This window comes from Crotalus tigris, unplaced genomic scaffold, assembly GCF_016545835.1.
Source record: "Crotalus tigris isolate CLP2741 ecotype Arizona unplaced genomic scaffold, ASM1654583v1 scf7180000018103.2265978, whole genome shotgun sequence".
Lineage (NCBI taxonomy): Eukaryota > Metazoa > Chordata > Lepidosauria > Squamata > Viperidae > Crotalus > Crotalus tigris.
Genome location: NW_024096824.1, coordinates 1,519,332 through 1,542,372, shown reverse-complemented (window position 1 = coordinate 1,542,372; position 23,041 = coordinate 1,519,332). Strand labels below are relative to the sequence as shown.

The 23,041-nt window shown below is 38.7% G+C and overlaps 1 protein-coding gene across 3 annotated transcripts in view; it reads right to left on the bottom strand.

The window, feature by feature from the left end:
- EGFLAM (EGF like, fibronectin type III and laminin G domains) overlaps positions 1-7,744 on the bottom strand; it is a 116,249-nt gene extending 108,505 nt beyond the window's left edge. For 2 of the 3 annotated variants that reach the window (XM_039347927.1, XM_039347929.1), the window contains exon 1: positions 6,983-7,743. In XM_039347927.1, the coding sequence (XP_039203861.1) occupies positions 6,983-7,094 (112 nt within the window). In that variant the 5' untranslated portion in view covers positions 7,095-7,743. Of the gene's footprint in view, positions 1-6,982 lie in introns of all 3 variants that reach the window. The other variant, XM_039347928.1, reaches the window with a different exon arrangement.
- Positions 7,745-23,041: the final 15,297 nt, after the last annotated feature.

Here is a 23,041-nt window from a genome sequence, read left to right as displayed (position 1 = left end):
AAGTATATTGTGTCTACAGCATTTCACTTTGCAATTGCTTTATTGTCCAGTGTTATGCAAACATAGGAAATTGAATTTACCCTATAAACCACTCTTCTGTTAAACCTGGGTTTGTATGTTGAACCGACACAACCCACAAGTTAGTTTTCAATCTCCTATTTGGATACATAAAAGCCAAGAAGACAAGGGAGAATATGTGAGACCAGCACTCATCCTGATTTCTTTTCTCAATAGGAATAGTTCAGCTGAGTTCTTCGGATAAGTGTTTGCTACAACAAAATGTCAACCAGTACTGCCTATCTGCCAATAGAAAATTCTATTTGCAGATATGAATTTTATTTACATGTGTTCGTAATGTATAAATTAGGATTGGGCAATAATTGTGCAACCAGGAGTTTTTAAAAGGCACATGTCTAGGTATTACCCTGACATTTCATCTTGCCTACCACCATTCCTTATGTAGCCACTGAAGAGGGAACAACGTGCCCCATATCTAAAAAATACTATTCACCTAAATTAGATAATGATTCATTCTTCTTCGCTATCATGACACATTAATGGGGACCACTGTTGTGTCTGCACAATCATCGGGTTTGCACATTTAACTATAGCATGTTGAACATGCCACAGTAGCCTTTTTCATGCCTTAATTTTGCAAATCACAATGGCTGAATGAAGTGCATCAGAAACTTTTAATGTATTCTCTGCTGGTAGAGCTACTTACAAGTTTGACAACAGATGCAAAAAGAGACTTTGATGACCTCTTATTTGGAATATAGATCTAAACTCATAATCAATGTGCATTTTAAGGAACTCCTTAGCCCCCATATATTTTAGTTTGCAAAAGTATGCCAGTAATTTTGCCTCTTGCATTATGACTTAAAACAGTGAGTGTTCCCACTACCATTTTGGACTTTGCATTTTCCTTCTATACAGATTTATTCTGGAAAAGCAGCTGGGGGGGAGGGGGGCAGGAGGAGAACTATACGAAATACAAAGATCGTTTTAATCGCTTCCTCAAACATTTCAATATCAAGGCTCTAATGTTGCCCTTGATACTTACGCAAAAACCTCAGTGATGTAAGGGGGATTCTGCTTCAGATCAAATATAGCAAAAGACTCTGAGGGGCTTTTATGCACTTTTAAGTGCCCTCTTCCAGAACCCATGGTCTTCACAAAACCACCATTTCATGAAAAGCCCATCATTACTTTTCAATAGAATTGCTGCCTGACTCCTTCCGTCTGCTACCATTCATGAGCATGAAAATCTCCATTGTTTAAAATCCCAGCTGCTCCCAATCCTGCACTCATCAAAACATGTGCCACTGGACACTTAGACCAAAGTGCCTGCATGCCTTCCAAACTGAAGGCTCATAATGATCACACTGGCTTATATACAAGTGATTGATTGATTATGCGGCATCAAGTCATTTTTGACTCCTAGTGACCACATGAATAGATTTTTGACCATGATAAAAAAAAATGTGTTGAGCTTTCCTGTGTTCATTCTATGCTCTTATTGTAATTCTATCTTTGCATCTTCTGATGTTTTCCTGTATGGCAACATCAGCAAATAGACATCCTGAAGGCTTTAATAAACAACATTAGTATTCCAAAAGATCCTCAGCTCTTCCCCAGTAGCATGTTGAATGGCCTCCAGCCCGAGGGGCCCATTTTTGGTATTACATTGTCCATCATTTGAGCATTTCTATCTCTGTGGATAAATATACAGAAGTGGCTTATCATTGCTTTCTTCTGAGTAGTATGAATTGATGCCTTTGCCACTGTCACTAAAATCATCATCTGCCTCTACATCTTAGTATATTTCTGTTTTCCAATATAGGTGCCTATTTGCTTTACCTGGGCATCTGGGATGACTGTCACACATTGGATGGTATTTCTGGGGACATATACTTTTGGCATACTGTATACTCTCAACATTCTTCACTCATCCCTCCCAGGAATAGCCACCATCATAAGGCAGCATAGCAGGACTTGTGAAGATAGATACAAGTACTGAGACTTAAAAGACTGTTTAAGACCTGCCTATGTAAATACACTTTTCTTGTTACAATTGTACAGCTATCATGATGTACAAAAGAGTTCTTTGAGAAGATGCCCAGATCTATTATTCTGGCATGGAGGTTAGGGTCCTCTCCTCAAATGGAAAGGAATTCAGTGTTTGGTCTCCCATCTCTCAGGATTTATTTTAAAATACAAAGCTACATTCCTTTCACTGTGCTTTTAATTGTTAATTTGTTTTAATATTAATTTAAGTGTTCATAATTTATGTTAACATTTCATACCAATTCTAATTTTTCAGCGTGGAAAGCTATCTTGAGTATTAGCTTAAAGAGAACTGGGGACACATACAGTATCACCTTTTTAAAAAATGTTATAAAGCCTTTTCCAATTCAATGCATTGAGATAGTAGTACTCAGAATTCCCATATTCAGTCTTCAATTTCTAAAAGATGAATTTAATCTGACTTACCCTGCCTCAGCCCACAGGAAGATGCATTTGAAATAACATGGGAAGCTATGCTTCTGAATAACAAGAATTCATGCTTGCTTGCTTGCTTAACTGCTAACTAAAGTACACTCATCTCAGATTAAGGTCCAGGCTTCTAGGTCAAGACAGTCCTTAAAAATAAGCAAATAACAAACATATTAAACTTATACAAAGGATTGCAATCATTACTCCAAATGGAGTCCCCATCCATCTACAAGGTGTATGTATTATTTATTGATTCCTTCAATTGTGTCTTGATTCTTGGCAACTACAAAGACAAGTCTACACAGTTTTCTTGGCAACCTTTTTCAAAACAGCTCTGCCATTATCTTCTAGGACTGAAATGGAATAGCTGGCCAAAAGTCACCCAGTTGTTTTTGTGACTAGAACTAGAACTCATAATCTCCTGGGTTCTACTCCCATGTCTTTTACCACTGTAACAAACCCCAGACTTATTTTCCTATGGAAAACAGGATGTATGAGAGTTCTTGTCATGATCAGGTAATTAAATCTTTTATTCCTATAGAGCAACATTCCACCCAATTGTTTCCATATAGGGAGAATGCATGCACTCAGTGACCACACAAACGGAGCTATGAAGCCATGTGTGTTTGGTGTGCATTAGAATGGAATGCAAATGATTTTTTTAAAATAAATGATCGCAGAATTTTTCTGCACAATAATGTCCATGGATGAACATATAGATCCTTCCAACACATTCTGGATGTTATATGTAGTACCAATACTGTGGGCAACGCCACCCATTGGTTGACACTGTCCTCCAGCATCCATATTATAAGTATCTTCTTTCAGCACAAGGTTCATTTAAAACTCCCTTGTTTTATCAATCTCAGCCTGCAGTTTCAGTTTTACTGTAGGGTGCTTAAAGATTCCATCACTCTGTGGATTTCAGGAGATTGAATCAATGAGTGAAGGGTAGAATAGGATTGCATCTAACAGATGTACATCTGAAATTCAACCTCCCCCCCTTGACAGTCACTCGTTTGATAGAAGCAACGAGATTGCAAAACTTTATAATAGTGGAAAAAAATAGCTCTTCCACATTTAGAGCATGGTCATAACCAGACTAAGATCCCATCTCTTCCTCACTCAAATCATATGAACCTACCTTTTAGGAACTACAAAGAGAAATATCATTGTTTGCGACTACTTTTAAGAAAACTCAGGTACTCTCTTGGGCTTCATAAATATTACTTCTCCACTCTCCTCTCATACCTATTTCCATGTCAAACAACAAATCCACTTTACTTTGCAAAAAAACAAACCAAAGCTTGCCATATTGAACAACACTAAAAGACAAAGTCAAGTGCATGTTCAGTCATGGAGAACATTAACCATTAATTAGCACCTCCAAGTACTGTCCAAAAGCTTGAATGCCACTGCAGGGTTTAAACATAAAAAAAAATTATTGGTCAGTGTTTTGGCATTTCCAAACATGACTTAGTTTGCATTTCACAAGTAATAGCACAATTAAATTATTGTGCTTATTGGGAAAAGATTTTTATGTTTAGCAGTTTCTAAAAAATATAACACAAATTTTAAAAGAATGTATTGTGATCTGGGAAATTATATCATACCTATTCTGGGTAAATTGATGGAAGACATTGTTAAATATTTTAAAAATCTACAATATTGAAAGCCAAATATCACTGAGGAAGGTTCAACACAGGTCTTACAAATGTGCATCCAGTTTTATTAGCAGCTTTCTTGAAGGAATAGTCTGCTGTCTGGCCTTCCTTCCTTTTGGAAGTCCTTCATTAGCTTTCACAGATCCCTCCCTTAAGAATTGCTTATGGGTGTGTAAAGTATTTTTCATATGCACAACTGACCTAAAGAAAAGGAAGAAAAGTGAATGAAAGGCATGTTATTGGAGAGGGGGGACTGTTTTGAGCCAGTGTTGACGCCTGTCAACTACCTGGACAAATCCCTGCAGTTTTTTTGGCAAGATTTTTCTAAAGTTTTTGCCATTGTCTCCTTCCTAGGAGTGAGAAAAAGTGACTTTACTACTACACCAAACTGGTTCCCATGATAACCAAGCACAATTACTGTTTATATATAACGGTATTATATATTCATTCAGTCTGAATGAAGCTAATTCCAAAACATATATGCAGAACTTGTAGCCTTCCAAATATTACTGTCATGGTTCCGACAGATGAAACTCTTCAAAAGAACTTCGAGGCATTGTTTACCTTAAAGAATCTTTTATTCGAGAAACAAAGTATCGGGACTACATAGTCGAAACCAAAAACTAAATTCCTCTCCCCTGGATACAGAATAACAAAGTCGAGGACTACTCAACTGGTGCAGCACTGTTTGCAGAATGGGACTTCTGGCAGGCTCAGCAGGGCAGAGACAGCCTGGACAATTCTTATTGGCTTTTGAAAGCCAATAGAATTAGACTCTATTCAAGAGAGTCTATTCTATTGGCTTTCAAAAGCCAATAGAATAAAAGGGAGTAGCACAGCTAAGGAAAAGGGGGAAAAATGGCAGACTGCATTGTTTGGCGACCCCCGTGAAATGGTCGTTTGACCCCAAATGGGGTCCCGACCCACAGGTTGAGAACCACTGATCTAATTGTTTTTAAACAGATTAGAATCTACAGGAGGATACCTACATTAGCCAATTTCTCTAGCCAGTTTTGTGTAGTAGTTAAGATACTGGCCTTGAAACCAAGAGACTGAGTCGATTTCACATTAGGCATGAAAGTTTGATTGGGTGACTTTGGGCCAGTCACTTCTTCTCAGTCCAGTCCAGTTCCCAGAGCTGTAGTTGTTGGGGAAAGGAGTATGTTTTCCACCTTGAGTTACTTATAAAATAATAATGATGGGATAAAAATATACTAATTAAACAAAAAAAATAAAGCCAGAAGGCCTTATCCAAGTATCCTTGTTACTGCATCAAAAGGGAGCATGGTACTTATCCAAGTATCATGCTCCCTTTTGATGCAGTAACAAGGTCAAGGATATGCACGCAGCCCTGTTATCCCATGAGCTATCATGTTGTAAGTAGATGAAGAGAATATGGGACATCTGTCCCAACAATTTGTTACATTGAACCCTAGCACGAATGATAAAGTTGAATAATTAAACCAGCTTCTAATGAGAGAACAGGAGGGAAAGTTTGTTTCAACTGGAGTATTAGGAATAGCATATTTAGAAACTAGAAGATATGTTTCAAAGACTATATAGCAAGTTATTTGCTTCTTCTTAAAAAAAATTTTGTTAAAAAGCATTGCCTAACAATTTTGCTCACACTGCTTGAATGTAAAGATCAGCTTCTGCCAAGAAAGTGTTCTGCTGGAATTAATGGGGTTACAGGGGTGAATGATTCTAGTCTACTATTATAGATTTCAGGTTGCAATAACTTCCCTGGAAACAAGTCTTTTCCAATCTAGGTTTTTACAAATAGATATTTTGCAATAATTCAGAAAGACTGACCTTTTTTCCAGCATGAGGAGACAGTGATGGGTAAATTAACACTTGTTGAATTTCTGCCTTCAAAGCCCAGGGAGGGAAACATATGTCTTTTAACTCTTCCCACCCCCTAAAAAATAGTCAAATTAATTTGGAGGCAGCCTTATTTTTTTTCCCCTTTCTCTCAAAGAACTGAGGATCGATTTACCCCAGTGCTTGGATCAATCCTAAAACACCATAAAACATATATATGTTCATGGATGCCCTTTTGGTTGTTAAAAGAAAAAGTCATCAGAGTTAAAACTAGAGATGTAGTCTTGAGGCAAATGTCAGAAGCTTCCCTAGAAGTGCCATCTCCAAGCAATGTGTCTGGACTCTTTAATTGGCTTTGTACATAATGAACCGAGGCTGGTCTCCACCGGGGGGGGGGAGGGGGGAGAAGAAAGCAAAACAAAACTCCTCCAATTGTGCCTGGCGCAACAGGAAACTAGCAGTCATTCTGTCAATATGGATTAAATAAATCTTGTTTTCAAAAAGCTTTTCCCCTTTTTAAGCATTCTCCCCTTCCGCCCCCGTGTCTTCTTTTTTTTTTTTTTTTCTTCCTTTCCTAGTATCCAGTAATTGAGATCACATGGATTCATCTCCAGCGGATTTCAGTAGCCGCTGAGATTTTTACCCAGCAGGAGATAGATAGTAGCAGAGCAACTGAGGTGGAGATGAGGAGGTGTGCAAGGGTAACGGAGGGAAGAAGCGAGTCTCGGGTAAACGTCAGGGCGCCCTTCCACGCGTGTGTGTATGTGTGTTTGCGCGTGCACACGCACACGCTGCTTGGAGGAAAGCTTTTATTTTGCCCTTCCTTTTTTTCCAACCACTCGCGGCTCCTTTGCTCTTCCACCGGCCCCTGAGGAAGGCCAGCTGCTACACACACACACACACACACACACACACACACACACACACACACACACACACACACCTTCCATCGGGGACACGCAGCCCGGGCTGGTTAAGTCACCCCATCTTCCGACTCTTACCTTGTCGCCGCGGGATATTTCTCCGGTTGGCAGCGAGAGGTCCGACGCAACAAACCAATACAAGGAGCGCCAGGCGGGGGCAGCTGCGACCACCTCGGTAGTTTAAACCCATGTTCTCTCTCTCTTTTTTTTTTTTTTTTTTTGGCTCAGGTCGGACGGCCCCTTGAGCCTTCCCCCAAATATTGTTTGAATCAAAGTTTGGGCAAGTTGACTTGAAAGCGTGTTAAAGGTTGGATCGGCAATCCGAGGCGACGCCACTAGATAATTAAAAAAAAAAAATGTAGGGATGATCTGGGAGGAGCTTCCAAGTGGGGAAAAGGGGGAAACGAGAAGAGAGCCCGCCGCGCGCAAGTCCTGAGTCCGCAGAAGCCAGACGGCGCTAAGGGAAGCCGACGCGGGCTAAGCAGAAGGTTTCCACACACGCAAACGGGGCGGAGACTGCCTTTGGATGGGATTTAGGCGAAGCTCCCGTAATGAAATGGCGCGCACGGCGATTAGGAGAAAAGACCGGCGCGCCTTCTAATCGAGAAGGAAAGACCCGGCAGGACGCCCCGTCTCCCCTGCGGTGCGATCGACGGACGCCCCCCTGAGGAAATGCTGGGACTGCGCGTCGTGGCAAGGAGCGCAAAGCGCAAAAGCGCGGACTGAGCGCGCGAACTCCAGGGTGGAAGAAGCTCCTTTAAGTAACGCGCTCTCCGATCCCGCGGGCTTTTCTGCTCCTTCCATCCGCTCTCGGCCGTTCGTCCAGTTTTCTCTCCTTCGCCTAAATCGCAAATTGCCCGATTTTAACACTTAAGACATGCAATCGCTTCTTTAAAAGCCCTCTGGATTTTTCACTTGAAACTTCCCCGTTACGGATTGCTATTTAAAAATGCCTTTTCACGCTAGCCTTTCCTAATCCTTTTTGGCAACTCTTTTTCTTCTAAGGGACCTGGTGAGGTTTACCTTAGGAAGGAATAACCCTCTACCTGGAATCGGTGGCAAATAGATTTTGATCAGTATCCTATATTGATTGTTATCACGTTCTGTTTCATTTTCCCCTACGCAAAGTAGTATTTTTTTTTCAAGTGACACATACTTTTTTTAAAAAATATGCTTATTATATGAGAGGGCTTGCATTATTTCTATAACAAGCAGAAAAAACAAACAGACTGCATAATATAGATGCCTTATGAAGGAGACCTATTTTCCAACTAGATCGTTTATTTAAAATAAGGGGCACCAAACAACCTTGCTTGAAAGTAGCTATCACCCTTGTGTATGGAAAGGAAATTGTGTAATTTTTGTTAAGAACTTCCAAACTCGTGCAACAAAACCAGTTCACTTCTCAGAGGACACTGTTAGAAACATGAGTTTGCAACTAGTCTACATTTGTATCTCTACAGAAGATCTGATATATTTCCAGTAAAAAAAAAAATGCACCATTAGTCCCCCATCTCCCCTGGGTTTAATTTGAGGCGTGTGCAAGCAGCAGAAAGGTTCTTGAAGACCCCATGAGACATAAGCACATTTTACTTTCCTGAAAAGGATCTGCAGGTAGATGTCTAACATGGCAAAATGCAAACAAGGCAAACAAATTTCTGCCTAATGGAAAGGATTTTATTCTTTTATTCTTTTCTAGGAGAGAATTTTTAAAAGTTGTAGACATGATTCCAGCCGACCTTTTTGGTGAAGGTATAGCTGAGGCCAGAGTTTATATCCTAGAATTAGTGCATGAATTTCATTCCCAGTCAACCAGGCAACATTTATAGCCTGATGCTAAATTGTTCTTGCTTGAAAACAACTCCTACTGTAAGCAGCTAAAAAGGACTGAAGGAAATATATTTATTGAAATAACAATAAATGAAAAGTGTTGAGTTATTCCAGTCTGTAATAAATGTCTACAGGTGATCTTTGACTTACAATAGTTCATTTAGGGACCGTTTGAAGTTACATCACTGAAAAAAGTGGCTTATGACTGCTTTTCACACTTTTAATTGTTGCAGCATCCCCATGATCAAAATTCAGATGATTGGCAACTGGTTCATATTTATGATGGTTGCAGTACCCCAGGATGATGTGATCACCTTTTGTGACCTTCTGACAAGCAAAGTCAGTGGGGAAGCCAGATTCACTTAACAACCGTGTTACTAACTTAACAGCTGCAGTGATTCCCTTAACAACTGTGGCAAGGTCATAAAATGGAGCAAATTCACTTAGCAACATAATTTTTGGGCTCAGTTGTGGTTGTAAGTTGAGAACTACCTGTATTTTACTTTTATTTATCATTTTTTCTTACCCTTCACATAAGAAAACTTTTCACAGTGTCATGAACCTACTGTGTTTCTCTGAAAATAAGACATATCCCAAAAATAAGACCTGGCTTTATTTTTATACATGTGTCTAATATAAGCCCTACCCCCCCCCAAAAAAAATAAGCCCTAATTTTGGGGCAAGGCACATGTATAAAAATCAAGCTATAGCAAGGTGGGGGGATGGAGCTGCCTCATGTACCCTGCACCTGCTTAATTTGGAACCACTGCAGTTAGACCTCCCATGCCCCAACACCTTTGATGGCATACCACATGGTGCATCATGGCGCTGCTGCCACTTGTACCAGCTCAATTTGCACTATGAGCCACACAGTCTCCTGCTGTGAGTGGTACCAGTGGTGCAATGCACCACGTGGCATGTGGCCACAAGTGGCCACAGGACAACTCAAGCAGCATCGCAACAGGTGTCGGGGCATGGGAGGCCTGGCTGCGGCAGTCCTAAGGTAAGCAGGTAAAACATCCCCTGAAAATAAGACCTGGTCCCTCTTTCGGAGGCAAAAAAATATAAGACCGGGTCTTATTTTGGGGAAAACACGGTATATGTCATGAAAGCACTACTCTGTGTTTTTATAGATTCTGGTTTTGTTTTGTTTTTAAAACTGCCTTCTCTTCTTTACCAGTAAATTCATTCATTCTCTTGCTGGCGACTAAGTGTCTCTATATAGTCCTGTAAACAACTTCCTCTTATATCTGTACTGTCTTACTGGTAGGTATTGGACAGTCCAAGAGGCAGAGAGCCAAATCCCCCTTGGACTTCATGAATGGATCACAAAAGAAAAAGACTTTAAGAAACAAAAACCAGTTAGCAAAAAGCAGGCTGACCAGCCACCAGTTTCTTATTTAATTGGTTAAAAGAAAACGTGTTTTGGATTTCTCTTTTTCCAGAAAAGAATGTTTCTTTTCTTTCACTAATTTAACTCCCAGATGGCTGCAAGTGAATGCATAAATGTTCTGTTTGCCATCATCTACTTTTCTCATCAGTGGCAGTATCATCCGTGGGGATTAGGTTCAAATATGGTAGACTGTTGTGATGGAAGGCCATCCCCTTGGGAACACAGGTATGATGTTAATGCAATACAAAAGTGGCAGGGCTTGTGTTGTGACACTGTTTCCCCATGTTGCTGGTTTTAATTCTCCTCTCCCTCAAGTGCAATTGTCCAGTGGCCTGTAGGCTCCCTGACTTCCTGTGCTTCAATTATATCTCAAGGGAAAACTTGCCACATAGGAATTTCTGCTGGGGGGACATTATTTGTATCATGTAATGGAATGTGGAAGTGATCTTGGGATACAGGAGGAATTGCCACAGACTGGACAACCAGCAGGTAAAAGATTTAACAGAATAGCAGAGTTGGAAGGGACCACAGAGGTCTTCCAGTCCAACCCTCAGCTCAGGCAGGAAACCCTTTACCATTTCAGAAAATTTGTTGTCCAATCTCTTCTTAAAAACCTCCACTGTTGGATTAAGATTGGTGGAATATTCAAAAGATTTTTAAGAGAAAGATAAAGTTTACTCCGCAATTATTTTTGTTGGGTATTATTGTAGATTTTGATGTTAAAGAAACTAATTTGATACTGAACCTTATAACAGCTGCAAGATTATTGGTGGGGCAATATTGGAAGAAAAACTTATTGCAGCAGTTAGAGTGCAGTACTGCAGGCCACCTTAGCTGACTGTGTTCAGCAGGTCAGCGGTTCAAATCTCACCGGCTCAAGGTTGACTCAGCCTTCCATCCTTCAGGGGTAGGTAAAATGAGGACCCAGATTGTTGGGGGCAATGTAAATATATATATACATTGCTTACTGGTGTACACCGCTTAGAGAGTGCTTGCACTTAAAGCGGTATATAAGTCTCATAAATAAATAAATAAATAAATAAATACTTAAAGTGTCTAATTTAGCAGAAATGACGAAAAATCTCCACCTACTTGAAGGATCATTCACAAGAAAATTACATTTGGAGAAGATGGATTGATTATATTCAGAAGAAATATGAAATTGAAAAATATTATCTTGCTTTTGAGTAGATTTTAGATAATTATTATTAATTTTAATTATATTATTATTTTTGACATAATTTGTTAATATTTGTTTTGAGGAGTTAAAGTGTGTTATGGTTTTGATTGATAGTATAGTTGGGTTATGTTAGTTAGATTATGTTTGTTTATTTTATTTTTTACCCTGTAATCAGCTCTGGGAAGTGGGGGAGGGGGGAAGGGGTGGGGGGTTTATATTGTAATAAATTTATAAAACTTTTAAATTAAGAAAAAAACCTCCACTGTTGGAGCACCCACAACTTCTGGAGGCAGGTTGTTCCACTGATTAATTGTTCTAACTGTCAGGAAATTTCTCCTTAGTTCTAGGTTGCTTCTCTCTTTGGTTAGTTTCCATCCGTTGCTTCTTGTCTTGCCTTCAGGTGCTTTGGAGAATAGGTTTCTCAGCCCACAGGAGACAGGGCACAGAAAGCATTTTAGAAGGGACCCTCCCTAGTTTTCTAGAAAAGAAAAGGGGGAAAGAGAGATAAATACTTGCAAGATTCTGTTATAATGTAATTTCAAAAGATACATTTAGTGTACATTGTTGTACCCTTTCCCTATACAACCTTGAAGGACTACCATGCCATTGAGAAAAAGTCTTAGCTTTCCGTCTTCTTCTTCAAGAAATTTGAAGAAATCATCCAGCTTAATTCTCTGCCCCAAATTTGATAAATGATAGTTAGATAAATAAATTTGCAAGTTTATATTCTTTTGAAAAGCCATTTCTCCCTAGCTATAAAATAAATTCAAAGAAACCTGAGTACAGCTACGTTTGGAATGCAAATACTTCTAACTGATGAAACCAGTGACGCTGTTATGTTTCTTTTCCATATAAAATCTTTTTACATCTAAAAGACAGAAGACAGAAGCATGTGCCTTGCCAGTGGGTGACAACCCAGATCACAGTGTTGATATTTAAAATAGCCTGTTTTTGTGTAGGAGTATTGGTCTTTCCAATTTTTTGTTTTCATTTTGAATTTTTGACTTTCTGTGTTTTGGCAAGCATGCACAATTTTTACAAAAGAACTGGTATATAAATTAAACACACACATACTGTTATACAAATCACAGACCCGTCCACAAAAAAAGAAACCCTCTACAAGTATTGATTTTCTTAAGTCAATACTTTTAGGACTGAAGAGAGTAAGAAGCTTGAATTAACAGATATTCTGTCTTTAAAATCCTATAATGGGAGAGTGTGCTTTTGATTGGACTGAACAGTCTCTTCCCAGCCTAGTAAAATATACAAGAGCACAGCATAAAAATGATTGAAGGGGAGAATAGATTTATCAACACATTTATCCATCTGGATTCATTATGGTTTGGGAATTCTGGTAACTAATCTAGCAGTCTCTTTCTGAGAAAGATCAAGAGCAGAAGAAGACCACAGTTGCCACCCTAAAACACATGCTCTTGAAATATAAGTCCTGTTGAAAATGGATGTGTATGTATCTTTATGTCCAAGTAAACATGGTTAGAGAACAGAATGCAAGTGTCCTAGAGGATACTAAATTAAGCAGCTAAATGTGGTTTAATCTTCCCAGATGGTTGACCTTTATAGCAATCTTTCTAAGGATTAGTGGTGAAGAGGACAGGATGATCTGGAGAATGGGGGAAGGGAATGGCTGTCCATTGAGAAGGAAGAAGAGGATGCTTGTCTTAAACGTAAATATAGGCAATGCCATTGAAATAATGGAGGAGAGCAGCAAAACTTAATTCATACAGTATAAACACTTGAGTAAAGTCCATTCCATCTTCTCACATTCAATTTCTCAAGCTTGACTTTGATTTTGTAAAGTTTGCATTAAGATTTATATGCACTTAGGTGCCCATTTATCAATGCAGGTTTGTGTGTGTGTGTGTGTGTGTGTGTGTGTGTGTGTGTGTGTGTGTGATTTTGCCCAGTGTTTGCAAAGATTTAATTATAAGTAACAAAGCCTGATGATTGCCTACTACCAAACTCCAGATTCCTAAATAATCTAATTAAAGTTATATGCATTTTTCTTCTATATTCCCCTGTATTGTTAACTGTTAGTACGTTTAAATAAAAGGAGAAACAAGAAAGAATTTCTCAAATGCAATTCATTTTGTACATTTTCACAATTTAAATGGAATTTTAATTAAAGTAAACATTAATGTTTATTTATGTAAACAGATGAATTGTAATTTTAGAGAAATGAATTTTGAATTATGTTTCAGTTTGTATATTGATTCAAAAATGTAAAATGTTTTATGTTTGCATTCACTTTCCTATCATACATTTATTAAAAATCCCTGAGAAATCTAAGTAGTTGATATTATAAGTTTAATAAATATAAATAATGTTTTAATTAAAATTAAGCTAATTTGTCTGCTATTTCTGTTCCACCATTGACCAGATATACAGAATGCAATTATCTTATAGATACGAATGTAAAATGAATCAGATTAATTAGGACCAGATTTATAGATTCCTCCAAAATAGAGTCAATGATAACAATTTTGTCATAATAATGCTAAACAATATCATTAAATAAAGTCTATCATTTTCTGATTAAAAAAATTAAAATACATTGCCTTTTATGCCTTTATGAGTGAGGTGTTTAAAAAGAACATTTTCTGGAAAACATTTCTGGAAAATATAGGTATATTAAGGAAAATACCTTGCAATCAGGAAAATCTATCAGCAGGAGAAGATTGCTATTAGGCAAATTTTGATATAGTGCAAAAAGTTCATCAGAGAATTTATATTAAACTTGATATGATTGCAAAGTTGCCTACAAAAGCGTTCTGATAGAAAGTTGCAAACAAAACAGGGATAATACAGCTGATTTCTTAGAAATGGATCAGCTGGACTGCCATACTAATACAGAATAAAAACAAGAGATTTATACATATACAGCACTCACATCCATGGGTATAGACCAAAACATTTTGGGGGTGGGAGAAAAATCTACACAAATTATTACCCCAGGAAGAACTCTTGTTAACATTTACTTTTCCTCCTGTGTTTAATTTTTCACATGCCATGAGTTTTGTATATAGAGATAATTCGATCACATAGCTCCCTCCTGACTTATTTGGAGCAGTCTGACACTTTGAAAGAAGAAAAAAGGAAGGTGGCCCTTTAATGTGAGAATGACATTATGGCAATTAGATCTCAGCTGGACCACCACCAGATGTCAGCAAAGACCTAAGAGAAACCTGTCACTCTTTGTTGCCATGTAGTGGTAGCTGGATTATTGCAATATCATACAGTTCAATAGAAGTAAAGTTCCATCTAGTTTATGAGTAAATTTTAGAGTATTATTATTATTAATAGTATATTATAGTAGAATTTTTATTAGTTTTATTATTATTAATATTAGTATTGTTAACAATTTGGATATTGTATTGTTTAATAATATCGACTTGTTTATATTATTATGTTTATTTTTAATTTGTTTATACCTATGTTAAAGAGGAGTTAAAGCGCATTATGGACTTGGTTATTTATATAGTTGGTTAATGTTAGTTAGAGTTTGATTATTATATTTGTAACCCTGTACTCAGCTCTGGGAAGTGGGGGAGGGACAGGGGGTGTTTAGAGTGGGTGGGTTTTTGGGTGTATACTGTAATTTTTATAAAACTTTTCAATAAAAAAAATAGTTTACCGAAGTTAAAATTTAATCTATAAATCTTTCAATATATGGTACAGGTTGAGAGTGGCAAGACAAGAAGAAACAGTTCCCAGACTAGCTTTGGCAGTTATTGTAATCATATCTCTACTCTCACCCCCCCACACACACACAACCCATGTTGTGTGTCCGTATGTCTTCCTGTCTACAACAAAGATTCTAATCTAGCAGAGTTGTGCCTAAATCTTATATCAAATCAAGATGAGAAGTTGAACCAAGGATTAAGTGTCTGGAGATTGGTGATTTACTGCCAAGCCTTGGTATGAAGCTTGACAGATGTGGCAGCACTGTAAACATCTCCATACCATATCTTGTGTATTAAACTCCCTTTCTTGTGATCCATTATTCAAGACCTATCAAGCCACAACTGAGTGATAAAAGTGAAGAAAATGGAAAAAATCTTGGGGGACTGGGAATTGTCAGTACATTCTCTTGTTGAAAAACATGGCACCACTAATGCTGAATGAACAAATATTGATCATTCTAGCTAGGTACAAAATCTGACAATTAAAGCATATCTCAAAATGTTTCCGGTTTAGGGTACTTTCTAGTTGAAACCACTAGACCAGGGGTCCTCAACCTTGGCAACTTTAAGACTTGTGGACTTCAACTCCCAGAATTCCTCAGGCTGAGGAATTCTGGGAGTTGAAGTCCACAAGTCTTAAAGTTGCCAAGGTTGAGGACCCCTGCACTAGACTGACATGGTCTGAAGGGGACTCAGCGCAGTCCAGAGGGGGAACTAAATTTTCCAGCATTTTTTACAATTTCTTAATTGTTTTCAAGAAATTTCCATTCTTTAATCACTGAATTTCATGCACTCCTAGTTCATTCCTCCCCATGAATGAAAAAAAAAATATCAATGGATTAAAAGGGCAGGACTGGAATCAAAGCAAGCAAGCACAGGGGCTTATTGCATGATCACTAAAGCAATATTAAATACCTCATTATAACTTGATCCTGATATAGAAATTCTCCATTTTCAGTGGATAAACCAGAGAAACATTTCATTACAATTTACCTGGAGGAGTTGAAATGCTTAAACAATTTCAGAGCAGGGATGTCTCTGAAAACAAAATTTGGCTACAGAAAGGGATGTCTCTGAAATTTGGCTACAGAAAGGGATGTCTCTGAAAACAAAATTTGGCTACAGAAAGATTTATCATCTTTCTTTGATGATAAAAGCTATCTGGATAATGAAGTTCTATATTGCTCAGTTCAACATGATTTAGGTGTACTGTTGAAAGGGTTAGTTCTAGCCCTACCTTAGCAAAAAGCCAGCTGGGTGACCTTGAGCCAGTCACTTTCTCTCAGCTCTGGGAAGGAAGCAATGGCAAACCACTTCTGAAAAACCTTGTCAACCAAAGTGCAGGGATTTGTTCAGGCAATCTCCAAGAATCAAATATGATTGAAAGGGGAGAAAACCCCCTCTGACTTATGTATTTCCAAGCATGAACTGATGAACCAAGTATCCTTTTCAGGAGCTAAATTTGGTTCCCATATATTTTTATTTAACAAGAAGGAACAGAAAGATAGGGTAGATTTCTTCTCAGCAGATATTGCTACATGCTGACAATAACAGCAGTTCTTTTATCCCCCAAGGAAATGGCCATTTGTAAACAGCAAAGAAGTAGAGTATTTCAACACCAAAGATAACATGGGAATAAACTCCTGGAGCTTGAAATGGACTGTTTCCTGTGGAGAACTGCAGAGCAATATCCTAAGGAATCAATGTACACAGCATTGCTGAGCAGGAGATCCAGCTGGTGGCCAGATGTAAATTTTGTAATAATTATTCTACACAGAAAGCTGAATGTTGTTGTAATGAAAGCTTCCTCTGTCCCATTTTCTTTCCAGTGTGAGCATCTAAAGGCTCTTCTTCTTACTTTAGTAAAGACAGATGTGAAACAGTGATGGAGGACATTTTACTATCATGGAAGTGGATTTCCATTTTCTTCTTCCAGAACGTATCTTTTAAAAAGTATTAGGGAAATCTTCAAACATATCTTCTGTTGGTTGGTAACAACACCTACCCTCACCACAGTCCCTTGATCTTCTATAATATTTTCTTTTTTAAAAAAAGAAAAGAAAAGATCCCCAAAGTCCTGCCTTTTGGGGAGGAGGGAAAGCTGAAAACCATATGTGTTCCATGCATTGCCAATCCATTATGATCTTTGTACCAAAATTAGATTGTTACATTAGTCATATTGGCTGGAATTCTGAAAGTTTTACACAGCAACATTTGGAACACCATTTCCCATGAATAGAAGATGCTGTCAAATAGCAATAGCACTTAGACTTATATACCGCTTCACAGTGCTCTACAGCCCTCTTTAACCAGTTTACAGAGTCAGCATATGCTTCATCAGTCAGCTAGCTTGCTTGAATTCAATCATTGTGTCTAACCAATATTACAAGAGTCAAGCTGTTAACTACATGAGAGAGGACATCCATTTCACTTTCAACATTTATTTCTAAATTTTCAATGAAATATATAGACAGGAAGGCTGGATGGGTGATCTGAAGATGAGTAGAAAAATGGTAAAATGGTGCAGGATATTTAAAAAAAACAGGTGGAAAAAATATCTAATCTGGGCAAAGAGCAGCACTAATGAAATAGAAATCCTGCCTGGTTTTGAATCACAGTCTTGTATAATGTAATGCAAGGTTCACAAACACTATGCTATTTCTGCATTAAAGGGAAGAAGAGGAGAAACTATTAGAAAGCACGTTAAGTATTGGTGGTGATTGAAGAGGTGCTTCTTCCTCTGCAAAATAGCCGATGAATAGGTACGGTTAAGGGGGGTCCTTGGTGCTCTCTGAGTTTGCTTGTTTTCTTGCAGATGTTTCATTACCCAAACTAGGTAACATCATCAGTGCTAGTAAGGAGTGCTGTTTGCTGTCAGTTTATATTCTGGTGGCTTGTCTGTCAGTGTGGGTGGGGGTGGTCTTAGAGATTCTTTGGTTGGGCTGTTTACTGTCGGTTTCTTTGGCAGTTTCTTGATTCGGGTATTGTTTACTTGATTGTTGGTTTGATGTTAATCCTGGAGTTAATCTATACTGATCTGGGTGCTGGGTCTTTTTGTTCCCTTGTGGGCTGGTTGATTGTTTCTTTTGCAAAGTCTATAGATGTTGTTAATGTCTCTGTGTCTATTGATGGCTAATTTGTCAGAGTGCCAGGCTTCTAGAAATTCCCTGACATTTTTGGATTTGGCTTGGTCTAGGAAGGTCACATTTTCCCAATTGAAACTATGGTTAAGTCTGTCTAGAGCTATCATTAACTTGCAACAAACTGAAGTGCACTATCTGAAATTATAGCCTTGGGGTAACATAACACAAATAATTACTTTAGACATGGAGCAGAAAAACACATCCCGAGATCATTTAGATAGCGAGGGGTGGATTAATAGAGGGTAAAAGACATCCATTTCTGCCCTCCAGAAAAAAGTTGCTTGCTTATGCTGATGATGGGGCAGTTAGGTAGTATAGATAAGCAATCCTTTGAAAACCAAAATCTAATAGTCTTTTTCATGAATTGAATGAGAACTAGTAGCAGAAAAAATGCAGGAGCATTCAGTATATGTTGGTAGATTTCTGAGCACTCCTGCTCTACATCTTATAGAGAGTCCTCATGCCCTCTGAAGCAAGTCCAATTGCATTAGGAGCATAATACTGTATCTATTGTGCAAGAATAGAATAGAATAGAATAGAATAGAATAGAATAGAATAGAATAGAATAGAATAGAATAGAATAGAATAGAATAGAATTTGGAAGGGACCTTGGAAGTCTTTTAGTCCAAACCCCTGTTCAGGCAGGAAACCTTATACCACTTCAGATAAATGGTTGTCCAATAAAAACTTCCAGTGTTGGAGCATTCACCACTTCTGGAGGCAGGTTGTTCCATTGGTTAATTGTTCTAACTGTCAAGAAGCTTCTCCTTAGTTCTAGGTTGCTTCTCTCCTTGATTACTTTCCATCTGTGGCTTCTTGTCCTGCCCTCAGGCGCTTTGGAGAATAGCTTGACTCCCTAAGATATTGGAACACTACTATCATGCCACTCCTAGTCTTTCTCTTCATTAAACTAGACTAGAAGAAAATACTGCACTATTCAAAAACATCAATGCAGAGTTGTCTCCACAGTGCCATTGAAAAAAGAGTAAAAAATAAAAACTTTTGCAAAAATGTGTAAGTTTCCAGAGCTATGTTCTTCAAAAGAAGGCAAGAAGTGCCAAGCACCCATAATTTCTTCTTCAATCTATGTATAAACATAGTGCCTTCCACTAGTCAGGGTGGTTGAGCTATGTAATCTGGTTGCCACTTGATTGTTTTATTTAAATTTCTGTACACCTGGTCTTATTCCCCACCATTCCAAAAACTATTATGTGTTAATCCCACACAATAGGATATTTAATTGAAATTTGTCTGATGAAATCAGGAAGTACTTTTCTGTGGGTGGATAAGTAAGCAGCCTGTGGCTTAAAAGGAACAACAATTGGTCCTGTGGGCTTAGCAGAATTTTCCTTCATGATGGATGAACAGCTCTGTCTTGAGAATCGACTTGAGGAAAGAAATATTTGAGTCAGTGCTATAAAGACAAGATTTAATTCCTTTTATGTTATTCATAAAGTATGGGGAGTAAGGAAACTAATCTAAGGCATTTTGTGTTACAGCAATCAAACTAAAATGCAAAATGAGCAATGGTCTTTAAATTTACTAGGCTCAGGACATATAGAATAGATCCCTTACATTTTGCAAATAATTGGGTATAACATTGTAGCATAAGGTTCACAAAAGTTGAACAGGCCTGCTGAGCTTCATAATGAGTCTATCACTGGTGGGTAACCTCTGGATCATATCCAATCTATGGGCAAGTCTGGTACACTGAAGCTTTCCAAAGAACCATACCCTGCCTGTCCTTATCCCATCTTTAAAAAGACACTGATATATTTTGATCCCCATTCCTTATAATTCCTTCTTTTCTGAAGTATAAAATCGAGTGTTATAGTCTATGTAGCCAACCCAAATTCAACATTGCCCCAAGCAAGACCATGTGTTAATCCAGGCTGCCACAGTAATGTACTTTCCTGTCATCCTTGAGTGGGCAAAAAAATATGTCGATATAAATTGTACTGCCCCACTAGCTAAGCTCTACTGTGTCTCAGGAACAAAGCCAAGCAGGCTTTGCTCTTTTTCCAGTGCTTAATGTAAAACAGATTTGGGGCAACAGCTGGTGAATCCTCTGCCATTCTTTGGTCAGGCCTCCCAGGTAACACAACTAGATGAGCTAAATCTACTTTATTGTAAGGCGAGATTAACTGAAACTTGCAAGTCTGAAATACAAACTTCCTGCTGTCACTTTTAACCATGTGATCAATTAGGGCAGGTTCTTCCTAAGTTTCTTTCCCTGACCGTTAAGTGACTGCAGGCTCCTTCCTCTCTTGTCTGATCATTTCCTGGGCAGCCTCTCTTTCTTTTGTCCCCCAAGGTCAGCCACACATTCCATTACATCGTCCTCCCACACAATACTTCCTACCACCAGGAAAAATAACTATCAACAGCTTTATAGAATCCTTTGTGTGAGAGAGTTTGGTGGACCCTGGATGCTCCTTCTAAGAATGTTTTTTTTTACCATTGGGTTTTTTTTTTTTACATCTATATTGTGTATGTGGAGGGGGGGCAAAATACAAGTGCAACCCAAAACACCATCTGGTGAGCTCCTGTCTCTTGTCCTCGTTCCTGTCCACCTAGCAGTTTGAAAGTATTGTTGGCGAGTAGATAGATAGGTACTGCCATTTTGATGGTGGGAAACTGCTGGCTGTATTCTGCATGGGAAGCTGGAACTGGTCCTAGATCTGCCCAGACGGGATCAGCGAAGGAGCAGTGGAGGAAAGTCTCAAGATGAGGTGATTTCCTCTAAGGACATTGCAGGCCAGCTAGTGTGAAGCTAGTTCTCCCTCTAATGGTGCATTGGTGCAACAAACAGACTAGAGACTGACAGCTGCCAAGACTTCTACTGTGGGCATTACTTTGTAGCCTCCCTAGCGGTATATGCCATACACTAAATAAACAAATGCACCAGGAAGAAAATGTCTATGAGATTCTCAGTCATCTGGGTCATGGTTGTCTCAAAGGTGCTTTTTCAAAAGGTAATTGGATTTTGCTTGAAGACATTTTGCTTCTTATCCAAAAAGATTTTTCAGTTCTGAATGATGGTAGAGAATGGAAGGATTTGTATTCCTTAATAAAAAGAATAATAAAAGAGTGCTAATGACCAGATGACTGCAAGGAATACAAATCCTTCCATTCTTCACTACCATTCTCCACTACCATTCAGAAGAAGCTTCTTGGATGAGAAGTGAAATGTGTTCAAGCAAAAAAACAAAGTTCAGTTGCCTTTTGAAAAAAACACCTTTGGCTCCGGAAGAAAAAAAGGGTTTTTTTTTCCCCACAGAATTATCAATCTCCTTTGGGATCAGTAGTTCTTTGGGAACAAGAATATTTTTGATAAGGATTATTTTTGACATTCCATTCCTTCCATAAACTGCCTTTCTCCACTTTCTCTATATATCTTACTGCAATAGAGAAGAAAGATTTCTCTGACTGTTAATTCTTCAATGAGTAGTGTTATACCACTCCTTTCCCATCTCTCAGAGCCTCAGAGATTATCTTGGAGGAAAAAATGGAAAACCAGTTACAAAACAAATGTGCCCTTCTTGAACTTGGACTTTGTGATTTAGTTGTATCGGGATTATGCTCAAAATGGCAGCATTCACATCTAAGAGAGAGAAATTAGAAATTTGCAAAGCCTTAATGTTTGGAAGTAAAATACCACAGATATAAAAATAGGGAGAAAATCTAAGGGGAACAAAACAATTGAATGGGTGAACTCAGTAGCTATGGAATTGTTGAAAGAAAAATCAGGTCTAGTTCCAAGCTGGGAATAAAATAGAGGTTGCTTAAGAAAGAAGGTCTGTATATTGATGAGCAGAACTAGCAACAGCATGTAGTTCTGGGACAGCTGACAAATTGATTTGATGAGTACAAGGATTTTTATACAGTTTTACAGCATTTCATAATTTGGAGGCCTGTTTTGTGTGCTTTTGTTATTAGATTTGTTTACCTTGTTTTGCAAGGCTAGCAATTGGTCAAAAATACTGACTTTTTTGGATTATAATCCTGTCAAACAAATGTAATTAATTTTACCCCTTTATCTTTAGTCTGTCTATTACCTTAATTGAGCTCTCTTCGTAAATCAACAGGCCTTATTCAATGTTTCTGCTTTTTGCAATAGCCAGGGGTTTTATGAGTGAAACATTGTTTCTGTATTTCTTTTCCTGAGTTTTATTTTTGTGATTTGCGGGGCATAGTAATAAGGTGACCAACTTTTTTACAATGAAAAGGAGGACACAAATAAATTGAAGAAAAAAATATCATACATAAAAGAAACATTTTATTCATTGCAACAATAATACAAAATACACTATAATATGATAAATGCAGAGTGGGCCCCGCGGCTCCCAAAGTACCAGCTGCACCGGCTCCGGCCCCGGGGGGCAGCCCGCTGTCAACATACCCCGCCTGCAGCCACCCCACCAGCACCACCGCCTACCCTGTGCAGCCCTGTGTAGAGCGGGCCCCGCAGCTCCCACAGCACGGGGGCAGCCGGCCGCCACTGCCCCTCATACCCCCGCCCCTCATACCCCCACCACCTCTGCCTCTTGCGCCCGCAGCCATTACTGCCCTAGCAGGGCCGAAGATCAAGAGAAACTTACCGTGGCATCACCGCTCCAGTCTCCTCCAGGTATCTTCAGGACTAACTAGGAGATGGTGTAGTTGGGTAGCAGGGAGGGGTGCAAAGTTCCTGTAAATTCACCTTCGCTGCAGACAACTTGTATGTGCAAAGTTTGCCGGCCGCACTCAGCAGCAATTTGGCGCACTCAGCAGCAATTCCTATTGGCTTTCGAAAGCCAATAGGGGGAGTAGTACAGCTCATGCAAAAGTTGAAAAAAAAACATAAAAAAGGTGCCGGAACGCCATTCTGAGCGTTCTATGAGAAAAAAA